Here is a 21,083-nt window from a genome sequence, read left to right as displayed (position 1 = left end):
TAAAATCAAAATGATGTAAAAAATAACAAAGTTAAGGAGTTTGTCATAATGTTATTAGATATGAATTTAATATTTTGTTAAAGTTTATGCAACACACAAATGAGAATTGGAAAGGGCAATGAGGAATAAAATGTAGAAAAAAATACCTCTGCACTGTCCTGCCAGCCCCGAGTATCCATAATAACCAGGACCGCAAACACAAGTGTGCATTCCAGATAACAGTGCGCAAGAACACCGGGCGTTGTGGTCGCAACAACCTGGATCAATGGGGTCTCCTCGGTAGGGACTATCACACAGGTGGTCACAATTTGGTTGGGCTGCCTGACCTGACCAAGAACTCTCATGGGGATCTGTAGAGAAGGAAAAATAGAGTAGAAAAACTTTATATACGGAAACTAATGAATAAATATAAACTGAATAAAAACAGCTTTTACCAGTATACTGAAAATAATTTTATTTCGTTTTTTTATAACAAGTCGTTAATTTATTATTAATTATTTGGAATCTTAAACTACATTATGTTTGAAATTTAAGTCTAGATTGTGTCATGTTTAAAAAATTAAGATTTAATTAAATTATTCAGTTATGTGCTAATTAACTCTACGGATATTAAAATAATATATTTCACGATAGCAATACACTAACACTTTTTCAATTTTACAAATTTTCTTACATAAAGAATAGAAAATCGTGAAACTCTAGCACGGTAAAAAGTAAATGAAAAATCTGATACAAAATCCAACTTTTATGAAATCGATGAAGTTAAATAAAATTGCGTAAAAATGCCCAGAATTCTTTTTAAATTAAAATAAAACTTTGAATTTAATTGCATCATTTTATTTTTTGCATCAAGGTTAAAATTTACAAGTTGTTTTTAAATTTTGCATGAAATATAACACTCTTTAGAACGATAATGCATTTTAAGACTGTGTGTGCATGTGTTAATTGTCTGCAAGCCAGACCGTTTGACATACAGCTATAAAATTTGGCAATTATGTATTTTAGAAATTATTGTGTGCTCCTGGGGCAATTTTCTAATTTTTTAATTAATTAAAATTTAGCTGAATTCTACCATTTATCAGGATAATTCCTGGAAATATAATTTTACATCTCAAAATTTTGAAAAAAAAAAGGTATTTTTAATATTTATTTTAGAGTCGTGCAAAGTTTTCCTGAATTTTGATTTTTTTCCCTATATCACGAACATGAAGTTAAGACCAAGTGATTTAACTGAAATTAAATATAACCAATTTCCTTGTCGAACCAGATGGTCGCTAAAGGCGACTAATATAACAAGAATGGTGAAAGAATTGTGCCTATAATGATCAGATTTGAATGGTATGTGTGGTACCGTACCCACATTGAATTATACAATTACCATCAATTATTATTTCAATTCGTTTCATCTGCATCTTCTACTTAAAGTGATGAGATAGTGAACAGGAACAGACCTTGAATGAGTTTTATGAATATATGAGTTTTTTAATATAAATTGAATTACGAATTTACATACCTCCTCTTATTCTTTTCGCCAATCTGTCGAAATCTCTAAATCCATCGCAATTATATACATGATCCTTGCTACTTGCGAGACCTTCCAATTCGCCTTGCAGTGATCTGCCTATTCCGAAGGAAAATATTTCAACTCCCAACGCTTTCAGACGTTCTGCATAAGGAAAAGGATCTCCACCCATTGTATGCAATCCATCGCTGACCAATATCAGAACCTAGAGAATTTAAAAGATCAAATTCAGTCGCGAACTTCAACAGAAACTATTGCATTAAACTCCATCAATATCTACCTGTTTCGATTTCTAGACTAAATAAAAGCAAATAGGTGCAAAAGATTAAGAAAAATTCTGTTGTTTTTGTTGCCTATTCCCATGATCAGCAGGGCTAGATCAGGTCCATGATATTGTGCATCCTAAAAAAGTCCAAAAGCATCAGTGGACTGTTTGTCATACCCCGTCTGGTAAGCCCCAGGCAGGCAGGCAGGCAGGCAGGCAAGGATGTGTTCAGGTGAAGCCTGCACCTTAGAGCAAATGGTGCAAACATCAAAGCACTTGGAGCTATCAGAATATTTTAATGATCTAAGATGACCACTCAGGAAGCGAGTGAGGGTGGTTTGATCTTGTTGGTTGCAAAAAGAAGCCAGAGAGCCACCGGATGATCACTTCGATACCAGTAGTGCACAGGTGGAACACACCAAGAAATTTTATTCCTGTTTTTAGCGATGTAAAAAAAGCTCGGTAAAGGTGAGAGGTGCAGAAGGTATCAAAGCCTCTTCAGCACCGGACTTGGCCAGGAAGTCGGCAATCTCATTACTCCTGATATCAACATGGTAGGGAATCCATAGCAGGTGTATCTGATGAGTCGAGGAAAGGGGCTACAGTTTTTTAAGGATATTTACTCCAGTGTCATCTCTCACACTATGCCAGCTGGTTAGATGTTGGATGGAGCTTCTGCTATCAGAGAGGATCCAGATTTCCTTTTAATCAGTGACCGACTCAATTGACATAAGGCCTTGATCAATGGCTATCAGCTCTTATCTCTTTTCATAAAGTTGTCGATTTTGGGCAAGGCCATATCATGAGTGCTTCGATTTTTATTTTCATATATGAGAGATATACCCTACATGCTTTGTAACATATTAAAGGAAACCGGTCTTTATGTATTAACTGTCTACCAGTGGAGAACAATGCTTATAAAGTATTGATCATTGACGTGATATAATATTTTTATTAAATCTAGTGAATGACCTTTGCCCGTTAATGTCCGGCACAATTACTAGAATATGTCTTTCCGACACTTTTTTTACAATCTATTTATTCAACTGATTTATTCAAACAAAATCATAAGTTAAATTTCCTTTAATTAACTCACTGCGTTTTTCAATTATTTCATGCACATATATAAGAAAGTACAGGGTGTAATGTCTTGATCTAGACTTATCAAATAACGAAGCAGAATTTCCAGACAATTCTTTATTTTACAGCCCTATATATACAAAAGAACAATTTGTTCTAATCTTGGTTAAATAGTTATTTACACCTGTAGTAGGAGACACAACAGTCGAAGTCGAAGGTTTATCTTGAAACTCAGTTCTCCATCAATACGGAGAAACAACATCACAGGGAACTAACAGGTTGTTAGTCAACACGACCACACCAGGGGTAGTTCTCGGACTCCGAACTCGTGGGCTTAGTCCAACATTCTGCTTGCAATTCGTTTCTTCTCCTCTCCCTAAAAAAATCTCCGCCTCTTAATTTACATTAGTCATTTGAGCTCTCTTTTCGCCAATCGGGCTTCAGCAATATGCTCCCTCAGCGGCGTCAGTCGGTCGTGGGAAAGTCCTTTTAGTGATGCACCTTTCACAACTGACTATTATGGAACACGGAGTTATCATAATCCTTTCACAATGAAACATTTAACATCCAGATGTTTGGACACCCCTTTCTCTTTGAAGGTACTATCAATATCTCCCATGATGAGGAATTCCCATATGTGGTCTTTCACTGTAGTCGCTAATGAACAGATGCGAAACCACTCAGGTGAAAAGATCTACCATCTGGCTATATCGAGGAGTTTAGTAATTAACAGCGACGACACAGCTGGCTGTAAATGTCTTATCAGTACTGGGAAACGGGGAATGTTACAAAGGCAACAGATGTTCAATCGCTTGATGAATTTGATTAAAAATTTGATATGGATATGTACTTTAGTTGGTACACTTGCATACAACATTTTATCAACCCAATCTTTTCATTTTATAATTATCGCGTCCACTTGTACTTGGGCTTCTGCATAGACAAACGTCCTTTGAATGGATTTCGTTCAAAATTTCTTGTAAAACCCATATACTAAATTTCATTGGGCTAGTTCAAAGTGTTCTTGAATTATTGTGTTTCACAGACAAACCTAATTCCAAAAAAATGTTTTCTCGAACTAAGGGTGGTCTGAGAAGTAGACATTCATCAAAATCTCGAGTTTGAATTTTTTTTTTTTTTTTTGACGATTACCAAACTTTTCTTTGTGAATTAGAAAGCAAAAATGCGCTGATTTCGGAACAGACGTATGTTGTGAAGAAAAAAATAATTTTGTTTAATTCCATCGTGAGAAGGTCAGATACAGAATATTTTATTACACTGTTTAAAAAATTTCTGGTTTTTTTTCATTAAAGCTTCAATATTTTTTTATGTAAATGTCTAGAATATTTTTTTGCCTGAAAAACAAGTCAATAATTCATCTGATAAGCATTTATTTCTTTGGACATCTTGAGTCGAGAAAATGGGAGGCAGGGTTAAAAAATAGTTATTATAAAAATTAGAAATTAAGATATAGTAAATATATCTTTGTTTTTTAATTCTTTTTCATATTCTTTATTATTTGGTATTTTATTATTTAGTTCCTATATTGCTTATTTTTTCATTTATCCTCTATCTTTTTATCTGTATTATTATCTATATTTTTACTTTATCCACTGCTATAATTTTATTTGCAAAATGCTTGCCGAAATTAATAAAGTATTAATAGAGGCGCTGATTTCGGATGTCAAAAATGGATTTATTCTATTTACATCTTTTGGGTAGTGTAGATAACTTCATACAGACAATCACCACGAAGCCCTTCTAGTAGTATAAATTCTTTTTGGCTGTCCCCAGCTCTATTTGTACGCAGTACATGAATGTCTGATCTTTTTCTTTTTTAAGTAAGTAAGGCTAGTTTTATACAGTCTTTAAAATTCTGAATTAGTAGTTTATTTATGAATTTTTTTTACTGGTGTAATGCCACTGATGACGCATATTTTATCATCATCAATCTGACAGAAAATATTAATTTTTACTTACAAATGTTATGCCATATTGAATAGAAATGTTCAAGGCAGAGAAATGTTTAGCCAATTTATTTAATTTCCATTTTTTTTAAATAGTTTTATTTCATGCTTATGTGGTGCAAGTGAAATGTGTTTTAACAATTCTAATTAGGAATCCATAGTGCTTTTGGCTCTTGGAGAACGGACGCGACCATGGCATGTCAAATGACTTGAACAATTATTTTTGTCATATGACTATAGGGTCAATCAATTCAGTTTATTATTATTTACATACTTTTAATATATATTCTGATTTTCTTTAAAGTAAATGAACAAACGCGTTTCAAATAACAGATTTTCCTATTTCCCGCCCACGTTAATTTCTGCAAGAGATTTTGCAGCCTGGGGATTATTAAGAATTGTAAATTACTAATTGCATTAATTTATCCTATTTCTACTCCTTTCAACATGGAACGGGAAATAAACCAAATATTATTAAAATACTCGAATGTTAATAGCTTTATTTCAAAATGTTAAAGGAGAAATGAAGGCCTTAATATATTTCTGCAACTGAAATGATAATGAGAAAATAAATGAAGCTTATGCACTTAGTACTTAGATTTAGTATCTGCCCACGCTAAAGTCATCATTCTGAATAGTGCTTGCAAGATTTTATTTCATCGTTATAAAACGCAATTCTTGATATTCCTGAACTTTCACTTTCTTTCCAGCTTATGAAGTTGGAGATATATAAATATTACTTCCGAGTATTCAATAAGCCCGGAAGTGATAAGCTTAACTTACTGTTTTGAAGCGGCATGAGGATGACGAATATTTTTGAAATTTTTTTTTATTTAGTATTTCAAAAAAATATTTGAAGCCTTAAAAATAAATTAATTTTTGAGCTAACATTTCGTGCATCATAATGTGTTATTTTCAGTTAAAACTTCGTTGCACTTTCCGACATAATGAGATTGTTTTTAGACAATTTTGAAATGTTGAAAAAACTCATTTTAAGTATAATATAGGATAACATCAGAATAACCTTGTATTTATAATTCAGATTTTATTATATATTAAATATAATATATAATAACATCAGAAGTATAAATATAGGGTTCACAAGATATGAAATACATAAAAGTTAGAAGATGGTATTTAAATATAAATTTTAAGTAATATAACCGAGACAAGAAAAATTGCATTCACAAATATGAATTTCATGAGAAAATATTAAAGGTCAGAGTTTAATTTCGTCCAGTATGCAGGTATATAAGACCTGCATAGAGTTACATAAAAATGTGCAAATGTGTTGTTATTAAGAAAGTTCATGCAAATGCCCTATTTTTTTTAGTATTCTGTATTCATCTTGATTTTTCTATTCCATTTTAAAATTTATATTTAAATATTAAAAAAGACATTTAATATTAAAAAAAGATACAAAAAAACGTAAATATTATTTTAAGTTCATTCTGTTTTTGTCAACAACAGCACATTTGCTCACAGTATAGACTTAGTCTCCCACAATGTTTGCTGAAAACTGAAATCATCATTCCTGGGATGATTCAATCAACATTGGAATCCAAATGTTTATCCGTTATGAAGTGGGAACAGTCGAGCCAAAGGACGAGAACCACGTGTGCCAGTTTTTCAATGTGGCAATTTTTCTTTACTACAGCATTCGGAAATACCCTCATTCTTCGGGGATTTGCTTTTCACTCAGCATTTCGACAGAACAATCGTTTGACATTTGTCTCGACTGCGCAGTTATTGTTCACGGGAAGTATGTCAGTGTGTTGTGACTTGGTGACAGAAGCAGAGCTCGTGCTGCCTTGACCGTGGCAGAGACCTTCGCTTGCATTTGGAGGGCACTGGTGGAGGGGAAAAAATTAGATCTCGAAACAAAACAAGTAATAAATTCAGGTTGTTACTTGTTTATGATATCGAGTTAACTGAATGAATAAAGAGTGTAAAAAACATAGAATGATGCAACGTACAGCTAAAAGTTTTATTCAGAATGAAAAAAAAAAACAAATACAAAAACCTAGCGGGTTGATATTGCATTTTCATTTCAGCCATCACCAACGCATGCATCATCTTAGCAAATAGAGTATATCAATACTAATAATCTTTAGATTTCTCTAATATTTTGTATTGCATGAAAAACCATATTTGGAGTTCAACCTTTTTTCCTTTTGTATGTCTTATTTCAATCTAATTATCATTCTTTGTGAAAATCTTTTGTGTTTTTGCTCACTAAAATGTAATCGGTGTTCTATGTTTGTTTTGAAAGATTCAAGCAATTCTTATTCCCTACCATTTTTTTTTTCACTCAAAATTCTTCCAAGCACAAGATTTCACTGCTAGCATAGTGATACGATTTTAATTTTCATTGAAAGATTTTAATCATAATAAAGGATTTATGGAAAAAATTTCGTATTTATATAAATATAATAGGCTATAAACTATCATTTCAATCTGTATTTAAATAAGAATCTCCCTCCTCCAAAAAATTAATCTATAGCCCCAACACTGGCCCAATTTCACCAATTTATACGAGAGTTCATAATTTCTAGATAAGTCATCAATCATGAACTGTTGATGACTTACTGCTCTCCATTTTCGATTGAAATCACAAGAACACTATCACAATGCACATTTCCACGAAGAAAAAGTTTGACAGAATCTCTCAGCCACAACCACCATGCTGATTTCGCCTATTTCATATAAAAGTTTATAACTCTTAGATAACCATCAACAATTTTCTGCCCCCCAAAGCCCACCATACTCCAGAGAAATTTCAAAAGCACTGCTTTATTGGATATTCTCTTTGAACAAAATCCTTCAGCGTTCGTTCAGGTTATAATATAAATTATATGTAATGTAACATAAGATTATGAATAAATTATTTCTGATGCTTGATGAATTAAGTACAATAACTATAACGTTTTACTTATTTAATTTTTATCTCGTTCTATTCGAGACAAGGAAAACAAAACAAAACAAAAACAGTTTTTTTCTAAACAGGTATGGAAGATGTAAATTAGAGTTATTTTTTGTTCATATTAAATTTGATAAGCAAAAACATATTTGTTTGTATTGCCAATCTTCAATCTTAAAATATTTTGTATCAATAATATACCGCACTGAATTTAACAAACTTCTGAGAATTCATTTTTTATTAGAAAGGCCTAATTATGCACTAACTGTTAATATCCATAACAATTGTGAACATTAACCCCTCAACCTACAACGGGTACATCGTACTACGGGCATAGCGATGATCTGGCCAGACGTAAATATCACGGGCATAGCCCATAGTACGATGCTCGGACTACAAATAAATGTTATTGATTTATGTTATATTTTAGAGATTGATGGTAATTCTTTTGTATATCTACAACAATTATTACATCAGGTAGTAATTTCATATCAAATATCCCACAAAATTAAATCAGTTGTGTCTTATACACAGTATAAGACAGTAAGACCGTAAGTCGTGCGCGTACAACTTAGGACCGATTTACCGAACTGTGGAATGGCTCGAAGTCAGCGCGACCTTGTTTACGTTTTTCGACCCAAACGTTTAAAACGTAAATCATAGGTTAAAGAATTAAATCAGACAATTCTCTATATTTTAATACACATTCAAAATACTTAATTATTTATCTCAAAAAGAGAAATTACTGGAAAACAGACTTTAAAAAAATGATAAAAATCCTCAAGGTAATCTTTTGAAATCTTAATTAGATTAAAAATAAATGAAATAAAACTGTCATGTAATAACTATCCATGAAAGCCTTTCATTCTCATGAAATCATACAAGTGTTCTGCACAAAATATAATTCCATATTCCGCCTCAATTTCATAAATTCATAATCGGTTGTTTTCCAGTTTTTTTCTGCATAATTTAAACTTGTTAGATATTTATCACAATCCCCACCCACCACATTTACCATTTTTCCTTATTACTGTAAAGGAAAAAATTCCTAGATTAAACTTTTAGTGCACTTATAAGTCCCCGTTATAAATCGCTGATTTTAGGATTTAAAATTTCAGCAAACATGAATTTTAATTATTACGTGGGCCTTTCAAAATGATCATCATCTGTTTCTTTCTGATCATTAAATGATTATTCAAGTTCAGGAACCTTGCAACAAAACCACGTGACTTGCATTTCTCAATAGGAAAAGCATCACATATACGATCGTCCGGTTTGTTCAGGAGAATCTATGCAATTTCCTAAAAAAAACGTCATGCCACGTGGAAGTGCAGATATCCCCTATTTCTGGGAAAATTTCGTTTAATGAATGAATTTATTGTACGCTTTTCTGGCGACTTTCTTCGGGTGTTTTTTCATGCATTATTTCATGGTGTCTTAACAGGATATTTTGGACCAACTTCTAAATTTAAAATGCTAGATGCGAATATTATATATTTTAAATATATATTTTGAATAAAAAAATTAAGATTGTCAAATCCATTTTTTTTCTACTTCTTTATATTATCTCAACATTTCTTTTTAACTATTATTGCTTACTCAGGCTTAATTTTTGGCTTAGTAAAATGTTGAAATTAACACTGTTCGAAAACATAGTGATGCTTGAAATTTTCGACACAAAATTTACACTTTGAGTATGAAAATGTGAAAAATATATATTAAGATTGATAAGAAACTGGCATAGTCAGAATAATAATCATTAATTCGTCTTTAATACTCCTTTTCTGAAAATGGCACTTTTACTTTCTCGTACATGAAGTATACGACGATTACAAAAAATCTTGTAATCGTCCAAAAATTTCACCTCGAAATTTCGATAAAGTTCGCACATTTTAGAATCACATTCTGTGTTTGGAACTAATTTCCAAATACCAAGTGGATGATACTGAATCATCTATATGAAAGCTGTAGATTTCAATAAATCCTGGTTGAAATCGTCATATTTTCATCCACGCGGATGATAACTCAGAAACAAAAAATAATTCATAATATATTTTCACAAAGAAAGACTTGACTAAAAATGTTATTAAAAATTAAAGAATTTCTTTTACAACTTACAATTTAAACTTTCTTTAAATCATTTTATGAGTAAACATTTAAAAACCATATATTTTCTCAAAATATAATTACGCTTTTACTCAAAGATAATGATTTCTCTTAATTTATTTAACGCTTGGAATAAGACAAAATCACGTTTAATAACATGTTTTCACTACAGTAGAAATGATAAATGTACTTCTCAGCAATGAATCATGCAGACAATCATCTAAATAACTACATTTAATCATGTGTTTATCTGTCTCATATAATTAATGCTACTGTTTAGTTAAATATTTATCATTCTTTTCTTCCAAGTAACATTTTTATCTTGAATTACTTTTAATTGCAATACATTTTTAAATGTTTATTTCATTTTAGTGACAAGATCTGTATTAAAGCACTATCCTTTCAGTAATAGCCAATGAAAATAATTTTTATAATGTTCTTTTGCGATAGAAAAGTGTTCATTAGAGAGCCTGCTATTGAGGTTTTTTTGTCTCTTTAATATTATATATTTGTGTATTCTATTACTGAAATTTGTTTTGTCATTTTTAAAGAAATATAACATTTCAATTGTCTTTACAGTATTTGAATTTACACCTATTAAATATTTGCTATTGTAAATAAAAATTTTTTTCAACCAATCATTTGATTTTGTTGAAATATATTTCTAAACCTAAAAAGTGTATGTTTTTTTTAAATATACTCATAACAACTTAGTGTGTATTTATCGTGATGGTTCTACTTTTGGTAGATGGAATGTAATAAATACGATTGAAATTCTAAGCTGGTGTTCAAAATAAAGACATTTTTATTGAATTTCTAGAAAAATAATAAAGGAAAGGTCTGAATTTCTTTCCAAGAATGCAAATATTTCTTTTTATCGAATAGGTAAGGAATATAGCAATAAATTTAGAAGAGAAACTTAGTAAGTGTACATGACAATTTTAACGTTTTATTCGCTAGCATACTATGACGGCTCTTATAAAATTTAGCAAAATTTAAAAGTAAATTGTTAAAATGGTTAAACACCAAAGTTTGGTAAACGGAATCGGATACCTATCTGTAACCATACCATCAGAGAGGATATTATTTTCTTCTCAGAACACGGCCCTTTTCCTGCCTACCTCAAAGGGTTCAATCTGTCTGAGAGTGACCAGTGCAGTTATGGTGGGATAGGCACCGCACTTCATTATGCTACGGAATGCATCCTTACAATCTCCTGGCATATGAAAAAACCATCACCAAGCCATGAACAGGAATGGTTGAAAAGAGTCGCCATCAACTTCCTTTCCAGGCAAAAAATCCACAGTATAATCAAATTTATAAGTGAAAATAGAGACCTATTACTGCCTCCATAGCTCTCAATATCAAGTCTCATACCAAAAAAGACTAAGGGAAAAAACAAGCACCGCAGTCTCCTGTCACACATTTCAATCAAACAGAGATTGTCTTCATTTCCATTTCTCAAATTATTTTCCATCTGATTTTTTAACTGCATCCTGATCTACTATATCATAAAAAATAAGTGAACACAGATTATATTTATATTTTTACACATTTTATCTCTCAGCACTATATTTCTAAGTTTATTACTACAAATTATTTTTCTAAGTTGAAAAATTATGTAAATGATCTCATCATAATATAATTTCTTATATAATTGTAAATTCTGTATATATTTATTTTTGTTTCGTTTTCCTACTGTAAATATTTTGATAATTAAATAAAATTCCTGTAACATGTCCACCAAACCGTTCAGTGACCAGAATGGTCACGGATACGGGGGTATGAGACGGCGTTCTGTTCTGTAACCATATCAATATCATATACAGATTGAGACAGCTTGTGAATGTAGTGAAAAACTTCCCTACAAACATCCTTTAAAAGTATTTTTATCTGTAATGGTTTTAATGTAACATTCACTGTCTCATTTCATTTATGGAAATAGTTTATGAACATAACATCTGTAGAAAGTCTTGAGTTGGCCCTCCTCGATAGCTAATGACGATTAATAACTGTCCATTGTAAAGAGGTGTAATAGGAAGGTAACAACTCTTGCGTGACCAAAGGAGCCCTTTTCAAAGTTTCCAGAGCTCCAACAGGTAAGCACCATGTTGCATTGGTGTACAAATTTCTAATCTTTATTTTAGATTCTGCGGCTGCAACGATGGAAGCATGTGGATAAGTTCTTGAGGCTCAATGTTCACCTTTTAAAGATAGTTATAAATTAATGAAGAGAGATGGAACTAATGTAGGAGGGTAGGATTCTGTGGTATGTCCTTTTAAATGTAGCAATCACGAACATAAGGAAGTATGCAGAGAAACCAATCATCATTATTTCATTTTTATTAAAAAACATTACTGATATTAACGATTTGTTTTACGATTTATTTGGATGTCAGGGAACCAATTAATCATTATTCACGCAAACTATACAGTACGATTTATTCACTTGGAGTCAAACCAGTGTCTTCCGGTTATACAATACAATAGCTGATACTGTTCATCTATATAAGACTAATCAGATAAAAGGATTTCTGCAACATAATAATATTTTCTAAATGGATAGGGTAAACGGATTCCGAATGACATCTTCGTAAAATATATTTGCGTCAGTAGAAAGGAAAGTTTATGATTACAAGTTATAAACTAATCATTTTTCCAATATTAGAATTAATGTTTATGACCTTTCATCACCGAGTCCTTCATACAACCATTATACGAACAAAAAATGCTGGAAAGCTATTATTTAAAGCTATGTCCATAACTATGTTCTACTTCATACATCTCGTAATTTTAGAAATAATTACTAGAAGTGAAAATTCTCATAATTTTGAACACCAATATATTTATAATAACTAAGGTCATTGGAACAAAAATGAATTAACTAACCTGGAATTGCTTATTGAAAAGATAGGAAAACTATGTTTCATTTTTTTTTTCTGAAACTCGTCATTTGTCAGTTGTTTATTTCTTTTAAATGCTCAGTTCGTTCCTCTATAGAACGCTTCAAATATGATAAACATCAATTTTATCAAATAACGAAGTAATACTGAGTAACTTTAAAGTTCTTTTAGGTTTTATGTTGTATTTTACTTGTTTTTTTATTGAAACTCATCAACATAGAAATTCATTTGAAAATGCTTGGTTATTGCAGCATAAAAGACATTCAAATAAATCTTTGAATTCATAAATATTTAAGATATATAAATTTATAGTACTGACCTTATTGACATTAGGGCGTGCATTTTGAAATACAAGTCGTGCTTCTTCTAAACCTGCTGCGATATTAGTCGCTCGACTGTCTTTGAATACAACATCCTGGAGCTCTTGTGACAAGAAGCATTTGGTTTTAGGTTCGCGCAGATAGTCGATGTGACGTTCTGAAATATAAATAAAAAAAGAGCTGTTGCATTAAATGGAGGCAAACTTCAATTTTTTATATAATGTTTACTATAATAGAAAAGTTAATTAAATAAAAAGAAAATCGGTATTACATCTCGTATTCAAAGAGAATTTTTACCATATTAAATTGAATCCCGAATTCCCAAAACTTATCTAAAATTATCGCCAATTCTTTTTTAATACCAAAATTTCATATATCTACTTCTATTAAGATTTGGCATATTGTGTACAGTTTAGTAATGAATAGTGTTCAGAAAATCTGTCGATACAATTGAAATGTTAGATCTGAGCTAGATCACTTTTTAAGCAAAAGGGAATTATAAAACTGATTATTTTCTAATACAACTTAATTACCTAAATGTTAGTTATTATGTAAACGGATTACATAACTTATTAAATCAACTACTATATATTTTTTATATGCAATTAACTTCGGAAAAGTTATTACTTGCATAATCATGCATTTAAATCATTTAATCATACAGACAGTTATCAGTTTAATTCAGTTCAGTTATATTAACGTCCCATTTTAAAACTACACTAAGGCTATTTGGGGAAGGACCTTGTCTTTTGAATCGTGGACAAATGACAAGGACGGCATCTGAGATAGAACCTACTCTCCTAACTTCCACACCACACCAGTTGGGGGAAATGTGGCTCCATCTGATTTAACGTGCACTAGAGCCACGTACACCAAGGTTTCTTCTATGGAATCGGGTATCTAACCTGAAACCCTCCGGTTTCGAAGCTGAGATTTACCACCAGGTCATCGCGGCCCACAGTTTCTTATCGAGTGTAATAAATACCTGGTTTAATAAATTCTTGGTATATTGTCTCCAAATCAGATCATATCTCCATATCATGACCGATCAACAATGTGAAATTTGGTTTATAAAGGAAGAGAATATTCACTCATTTCAATATTTGATTTCTTTTATTTTTCCAATAAATATTGGGCACATGGAGAAAAAAAGTACAGAAAACTGAAACTAAAAGCCTAACTTTCAATAAATTAATTCCATGCTGCTTAGGGATAGCAATTTCTTTTACTGTCAACTCACTTCTGAATTCAGCTTAATATAATTGCTACCCTACGTATCGGATTTAATCTGTTTAACATTATAATGCTTTTCTAATTTGAAATATTAATATCATTTATATGTGGATATGACGCAGAAGACTAAAAACAATAGATAGAGCTATCCTGTGTTAACTGACAGAGAACATCTGTTTGAATGGCTCGCTTGGAAAAAAGATTAGATGACCCTTTTATATTACGATCAATGTAGATTATGTGTCTATAACAACAAGTGCCTCTCCTTTGCTATTAAGCTCTTTTCCAAAGCTTATAAGTGGGATAGATATTGATAAAGAAAGATGTAGAGAGAAAAATGATTTTCTTAGTGCTATGATTAATTTTCTTTTTATTTCTATCACACTTTGAAGTTTAGGTGTAATTGTGTCAATTTACTCAAATCGAATAAAATAACTAGATGTGTATTTTATAATGAATACTTACAACAAATTAGTTATTTCAAAATTAATATAAAATTTACAGGATTCGAAGAAATATCTATTCCTGTTTCCAAAATTTCTATTAGTTTAATAAAATATTATTCATAGATGCAAAAATAGTTAAGTTAGGTTTACAGCTTCAAATTAATATGCTACTCTTCAGTTATTTCGGGAGGGGCCTTGCACAGTATATTGTGACCAGATAGAGAAGTTGGCATCTGATCCGACACTAATTTCTAGAATCTTCCATGTCACATCAATTTATAGAAACTTAATCTTCAATGTACGATTTAACGCAAATTCAGTTCATATATGCTAATGGTCTTTAAAGTTTTCATATCCTAAAGATGCGAATTTTAAACCCTTATGCCTGTACTACAACCCAGCGTAGAAACCATTCAACAATTAAATAAAAATCTATGGTTATATCACTTTAATAAATGTTAGAGCTTAATTGTGTTATTGGTTCTCAGCATATCAAAAAAGTAAGACGCACCTGTCATTTTATGAAATCATAAATGATAAGCAGAATTATTTGAAGAATTATTTGAATTATTTGAAGAAAACGAAAGTAAGATGTTATGTCAGGAAACTACACATTGTATTATAAAATTGAATATTAACTATTTTAAAAATACGTCCTTATATAATAGCTATTTGCCTCAGAATTAACAAAATACAAACAATATTTTTCCATATTGGATTTGATTATTTCCTAGATAAATTAACAAACGCTGTTATAATTTATCGCACAAAGTGTTGATCGCTGAAACCTTTTATCAGAGATTTTTACATTTGAATAATTCCTTTCAAAATTAATACTTAGAGAAGACTAGGTAAAGTTGACGTGCAGGAGAAAATAAAGAATGTTTTAGTTTATGCTCATATTATTTAAACTTCACTACCTTACGAATAATGACAGCGTTCCACATTTCTAAACACTAAAAATTCGCACAGTTAAGCCACTGAAACCGTTTCGTTGTTTGTTAGATGTAATTCTTTTATTTTGACTGTTTTAATTTCCAAGGTCTGCAATGCAAGATCTTGCTTATTAATAAGTAATACATTTGATTATCCTTTGTTGCACGTGTCTATCTTTAGAGTCATTTGTTATATCATATCGGTATTTGCTAATATTACCAAAAAAATCTATCTTTTACACCATTTCTATTTGGGACAAGATAACCGCGTAAGTTGATGATATCATTATCTTGATTCAAGTACTTCTCATTGTTTTCTATTTGGCATTTATATGTATATGCTATTTATTTTATACTTTTCCTCTATCAGCATGATCCGAAAACTGTACTAAATCATATTTAAAGTTTCTATACTACAGGTCATATTTTAACAATATCACTTTTAGACGATGTGCAATTTCCAATGGATACGCATAAGCCTGAACAAAACATTTAAAGCAACTCATTCAAAAAGCTCTGGTTATAAAAAGAAACTTTGATAAAGAACTGATATTTGTTTCCTGACACTCACAACATGGGCTGAAACTTCCTAAACACTTTCTAAAAGTACAACATGCTGTGAAATCTCTTTCAATATTCCAGCAGCATGCCAAGATACAAAGCTTCAAAAGCATGCTCAAACTTGGAAAACAATTTTATGTTAAATTTTTGTTAAAAAATAATTTTAAAAAACCCAATTTTGAGTTATATTAATTTATTTTGATTTAGAATTTTAAAAGCAATAATCTTTTCAACTACATCCTTTTCTAAAAACTTACTTAATGTCTAATGTTAATCAAATTAGGGCAGTGTCTTTTATTTAATAAGAATAAAAATATATTCAACTTTTATCTAGACTGTCATTTTGCCCCGAGGTCATAATCATCTTATCAGAGAAAGAATTTTGCATTATCTTTTTAACATAGGAAAATAATATTAAAAAAGTATTATCCGGACAGATATAATAAAAAAGAAGGCTTTTTAAAAATAATTTTGATAAAGTAAGACAATTTATCTCGTTTTTAAATATATTAAAAATTATCAACTGTTAATATTTTCAACTTGCCCTCAATTCAATACTTTAATCAGCAATACTTTAACAAATTTATATATATATATATATATATATATATATATATATATATATATATATAAAACCCTTTTGTTCAAAGTATATCATTACAAATAGTATTTTTCTTGGAGAAAAATATACCACAACATTTTTAAAAGGAAGCTCCAAATTTTATTAAAGAAATCCAATTATATTTGCTCGGAAACAAAAATAGATTATAGAAAACAATGGCAATAAAAAGTAATTTGTAACAAATTTTATTCAACCTAAGCAATTACGATTGCATGTGTAGGAAAGATATTACATTATTCATAGGAGAACAAGTAATGAATATAAGAAAGAAAATATGAAAACTTTTAAAAATTGAAACTTTCTTCAAATAGGAAGAATTGTACAATTTTACAAAATTGTTTCTGTGTTAACGATTTCAAAAACATTCACATATGTGTGTCCATTTTTTTGTTGGGGGTGGGGTTAAAATTTTTCTAACTGAAAAATGTTAATATGTGTTGGAAAACTCATTTTAATGACTATTTTATCATATTTGATAATCGAAAATATTGTATAATTACTTTTGATTTGTTAATGCGTTTTTTATTATTTGAGAAATATCAATAACATTTTTCATAAATATGCAAATGTTCCATATGTATAAAATAAATTCCGTTTCAACGATTTATTTTCTAATTTCAGAAAACAATTCATAAATATATTTTAGTTTTATAAGAAATTATAAATGCACCACATATCAATAGTTATGGTTTAGAGTTGCATTTTTTTATGAATTTAATAGCAGGCTTTGCGAAAATTCCTTCAAATTGATATAATTTTTTTACTGTTTTAGTTTTTGGATAAAATAGATACAAAATAAGGAAAAAATAAATAGATGGAATACAAAAAGATGCAATTTACTGAAGAAAGTCAAATTAACGAAAGCTCAAATATTGAAGATTTGAAAATAGTATTATATGAAATGATATTCTTGGTAGAAGCAGAATATCTATGATTCAGGGAAAATATTCGGACTAGTAAGTATTCAAGAGAAATGGCTGAAAAGCATTCAGTATATCTGACTGAAAAATAGAATTGTTTTAGAAAGTAGATGATTTACCAATCGTTTTTGCAATCAGATCAAATTGTATAGATCACTATCTCATAAAAAGCAACTAAAAATTCAAGAGATTCTGATGTATAATACATAAGATGAACTCTCTACATTTGTGAAAAATGTAAAGAAATAGAAATGTATGAAAGGATATTAAATGCCATTAACATTAGTCAAACACGCATATACATACAGAGTATCTTGAACAGTATGAATCATTTTTCAAAATTATCTATTATCAATATAAATTCAATTCGATTGTTGTGGATATGAGTTAATTATATTCAATTAAACAAAACAGATAAATAGTTCATGAAGAGATTAAACAGTTAATAATTTTTTTTAGAAATAAACAGTAATTTCTAAAGAGAATTGATTCATAATTTCTTTTCCGCTCAGATACGGAGATGAGAAGCTTTTGATAGGGTGGTGCAGTTACTTCCCTGTTGAGTAAGGCTGTGGGGACTAGTTATACCCATTTCCATGACCAAACATAACTACTACCGGAGAAATTATACCGTGGCTGACAATGGCCATTTGGACTCGAACTTTATTCGCGCCTCCATCTTGTCGTAAGGGCAAACATTCAGTTTGTCTCAGAATGCCTAGGCAAGGAGGGGGTAATTTTGACTTCATTATAATATATTTTCATGTTCTCATGAAAGTAGTTTTTGACATAAAATAAGCTGAAATTTAATTCAAACATAAAATCAAATCCCTGTTAAACTACGATTATCTCAGAAAGCATTTTGTTTTCTTTTATTTATGGACATGGCATTGTTATATCAAAGAGAAAAATAAGCCTGTGGTTCAAAGACAAATACAAAATTTGTTAAAAAAGAATTCAAACCTTCGTCCTCAGCAACCTCAGCCTGATTTGGTCTACATTAAAATCATATACAAGCGAATATTGAATGAAATAGATATCAGCTTCTTTAAGCTTGAAGATGCGATTCTGTTATTACGGAAAGAGGCTTATATTTTTGAATATTATGATTTGTTTGCATTTATTTAATTCATTACCTAAAATTCTGCTTTCTTGATTAAATTTTTAAAATTTTTTATACATTTAGCATGATTTTATTTTTTACAATACCTTTTACAACTCAGAAACAATAAGCAATATTTTTATACTATTTTTCTTATCTTCAGTACGAAGTATTATAATAATCAACTTACAAATATGAATAAATTATATTGATAAACGATATTAAACAAGAAGGGTTATATAGTATTAAAGAAATATTTAAAATGTCTCTAATTTTACAAGATCTAGCAAAGAGCTTGAAATTTCATTTTACAACTTGCGACAACTATTATATCTTAAAACTATGCACGATAATATTTTTAAGCAATCATCGTAAATTGCAGAATTTAATCTAGTTTTGATAATAATTTTAAGAAAACACAAACTTATATTAATTTTATAATAAATTTATTTTAATCTCAGAAGAATTTATCATATTTTTTGTTAAAAAAAGATAATTTCTCTTTTGATACAGAAAATAATGAAAAATTTAAGAAAACTCTTACCAGCTGTGTCACTATAACTGATAACAGCTACCCGTGAAGCATTTGCATCCACAATAATATGAGTCAAAAAAGATTCCACAAAACCTTTTTCTGTTTCGAAGTTCGCTGCTCCAACGCTGCCAGATCTATCCAACAAAAACACAATCTCAGCTTTACCGAGAGAAAAATTTTTCTTCGACAAGTATTCCACAATAGCATTTTCTTCTTTATCGTTTGCGAGGCACCAGTTAATTATAACGAACACGAATATTAAAATTTCCCCATTCAATAACATCAAGTTCCTTCGTTTGTTAATCATATTCCAACTATTCGAAAATTCTCCCTCTTTGATTCGCGATGCACGCAATATTCTCGTTTGGCGAATCTCTTAAATGGTTCTCATTTCTTTAAAGATAGGAAATTAGAATCAAAGAATATTTTAAATCAAAATCATTGCAACTAACTTCTCAAATCCTTGCTCAAGAATCGTCTGCTTTGGAAGAATTTTTATGCGCGTTTCTTCGGTTCTTATCAGAATATCGATCAATTTACTACTCTTCGCTTGTCGAAATGGCAGCAGGGGAAAACCGTCGAATCTTATCGCGTCTATGTTTATATTCATAAGACACAAGATATTCTTTGACCCGGAAATTATTTTGATAGGCAAGGGTTTCATATTTTTTCCCTGTCTGTTTAGTACCTTCGAAACAACTACTTCCCTACAAAAATGTTGTTGCAATTGTTTTTTCACCGGAAAAGAAATTCACTGTGCGGAAGGAAGACGATAAGGATTCAAGTTCCTCATTCATAAGAAGATTTGTTGCACTCTTTCAATAAACTATTCTCAGACAAAAAAAGATTTTATTCCTAACCTCTAGAAGGATTTAAAATTTTGTTAAACTTCTTTTACTATCATAAATTTATAGAAATCACTATTGTATTCAAAGATGAATATGAATTCTTAACTTTATATAACACTTGAAAGATGTGATTAACTTTTATTTAAAAAGAAATTTTGGTTTTATATATTTAACTAAATTGTTTTATTAACTATAACTTTTGTATTACAAATAGTCATCGTTAACATTTTCTGAAATACAGTTACTAGTCTTTATAGAACTGTTTGAATTTAAATATATTTTAAAATTTTAATTTATTTAATTAATTAATAAATTTATTAAGTTGTACTAAATTCATAATTTACCTAATCCACAAATCAATGAATTATTTTACCTTTTATGATAGAAATAACTATTTTATTACTGTTTATATCACATTTATAGCCCTATAATTATCTTTATTACTTAAAACAATAATATTTCCATAATCTTAAAAAGAATCGGTTAGTATCGTAAATTTCTAGTATTCAAAGAATTCCCACTTTTTCGGGTGAAACGTATCACATATCAGAAAAAAATCTCAAACTAAATAAAGTTAAATAAATAAAACTTGATTCATTTTTTTCATATTGATATACAGTTACATACAAAATAGCAATTTTTTTCACCAGAAATAGATTTTTTTCAACCCAAAAAATTTTCCTATAAAACTGATTTAATATTTTCTTTCTTCTGTAAATACATGAATTAATGTGATTCATGTTTAAACAATGAAATATATTCGTTAATACTGTTTACAAACAAGATAAAAAAAGCTTT

At 29.9% G+C, this 21,083-nt stretch overlaps 1 protein-coding gene across 2 annotated transcripts in view; it reads right to left on the bottom strand.

Moving 5' to 3' along the window:
* The window catches only part of LOC129965699 (sushi, von Willebrand factor type A, EGF and pentraxin domain-containing protein 1-like), a 132,867-nt gene extending 112,707 nt beyond the window's left edge, over positions 1 to 20,160 (bottom strand). The window contains exons 1-4 of one of the 2 annotated variants that reach the window (XM_056079810.1): positions 19,447 to 20,160; positions 13,083 to 13,240; positions 1,514 to 1,727; positions 147 to 350 (exon numbers count right to left, since the gene is read on the bottom strand). In XM_056079810.1, the coding sequence (XP_055935785.1) occupies positions 147 to 350; positions 1,514 to 1,727; positions 13,083 to 13,240; positions 19,447 to 19,744 (874 nt within the window). In that variant the 5' untranslated portion in view covers positions 19,745 to 20,160. The remainder of the gene's footprint in view (positions 1 to 146; positions 351 to 1,513; positions 1,728 to 13,082; positions 13,241 to 19,446) is intronic. The other variant, XM_056079809.1, reaches the window with a different exon arrangement.
* Between the last annotated feature and the right edge of the window lie 923 nt (positions 20,161 to 21,083).

The sequence above is a fragment of the Argiope bruennichi genome, chromosome 4, assembly GCF_947563725.1.
Source record: "Argiope bruennichi chromosome 4, qqArgBrue1.1, whole genome shotgun sequence".
NCBI lineage: Eukaryota > Metazoa > Arthropoda > Arachnida > Araneae > Araneidae > Argiope > Argiope bruennichi.
Note: the sequence above shows the minus strand (reverse complement) of the source record. Positions and strands in the feature narration are given on the sequence as shown.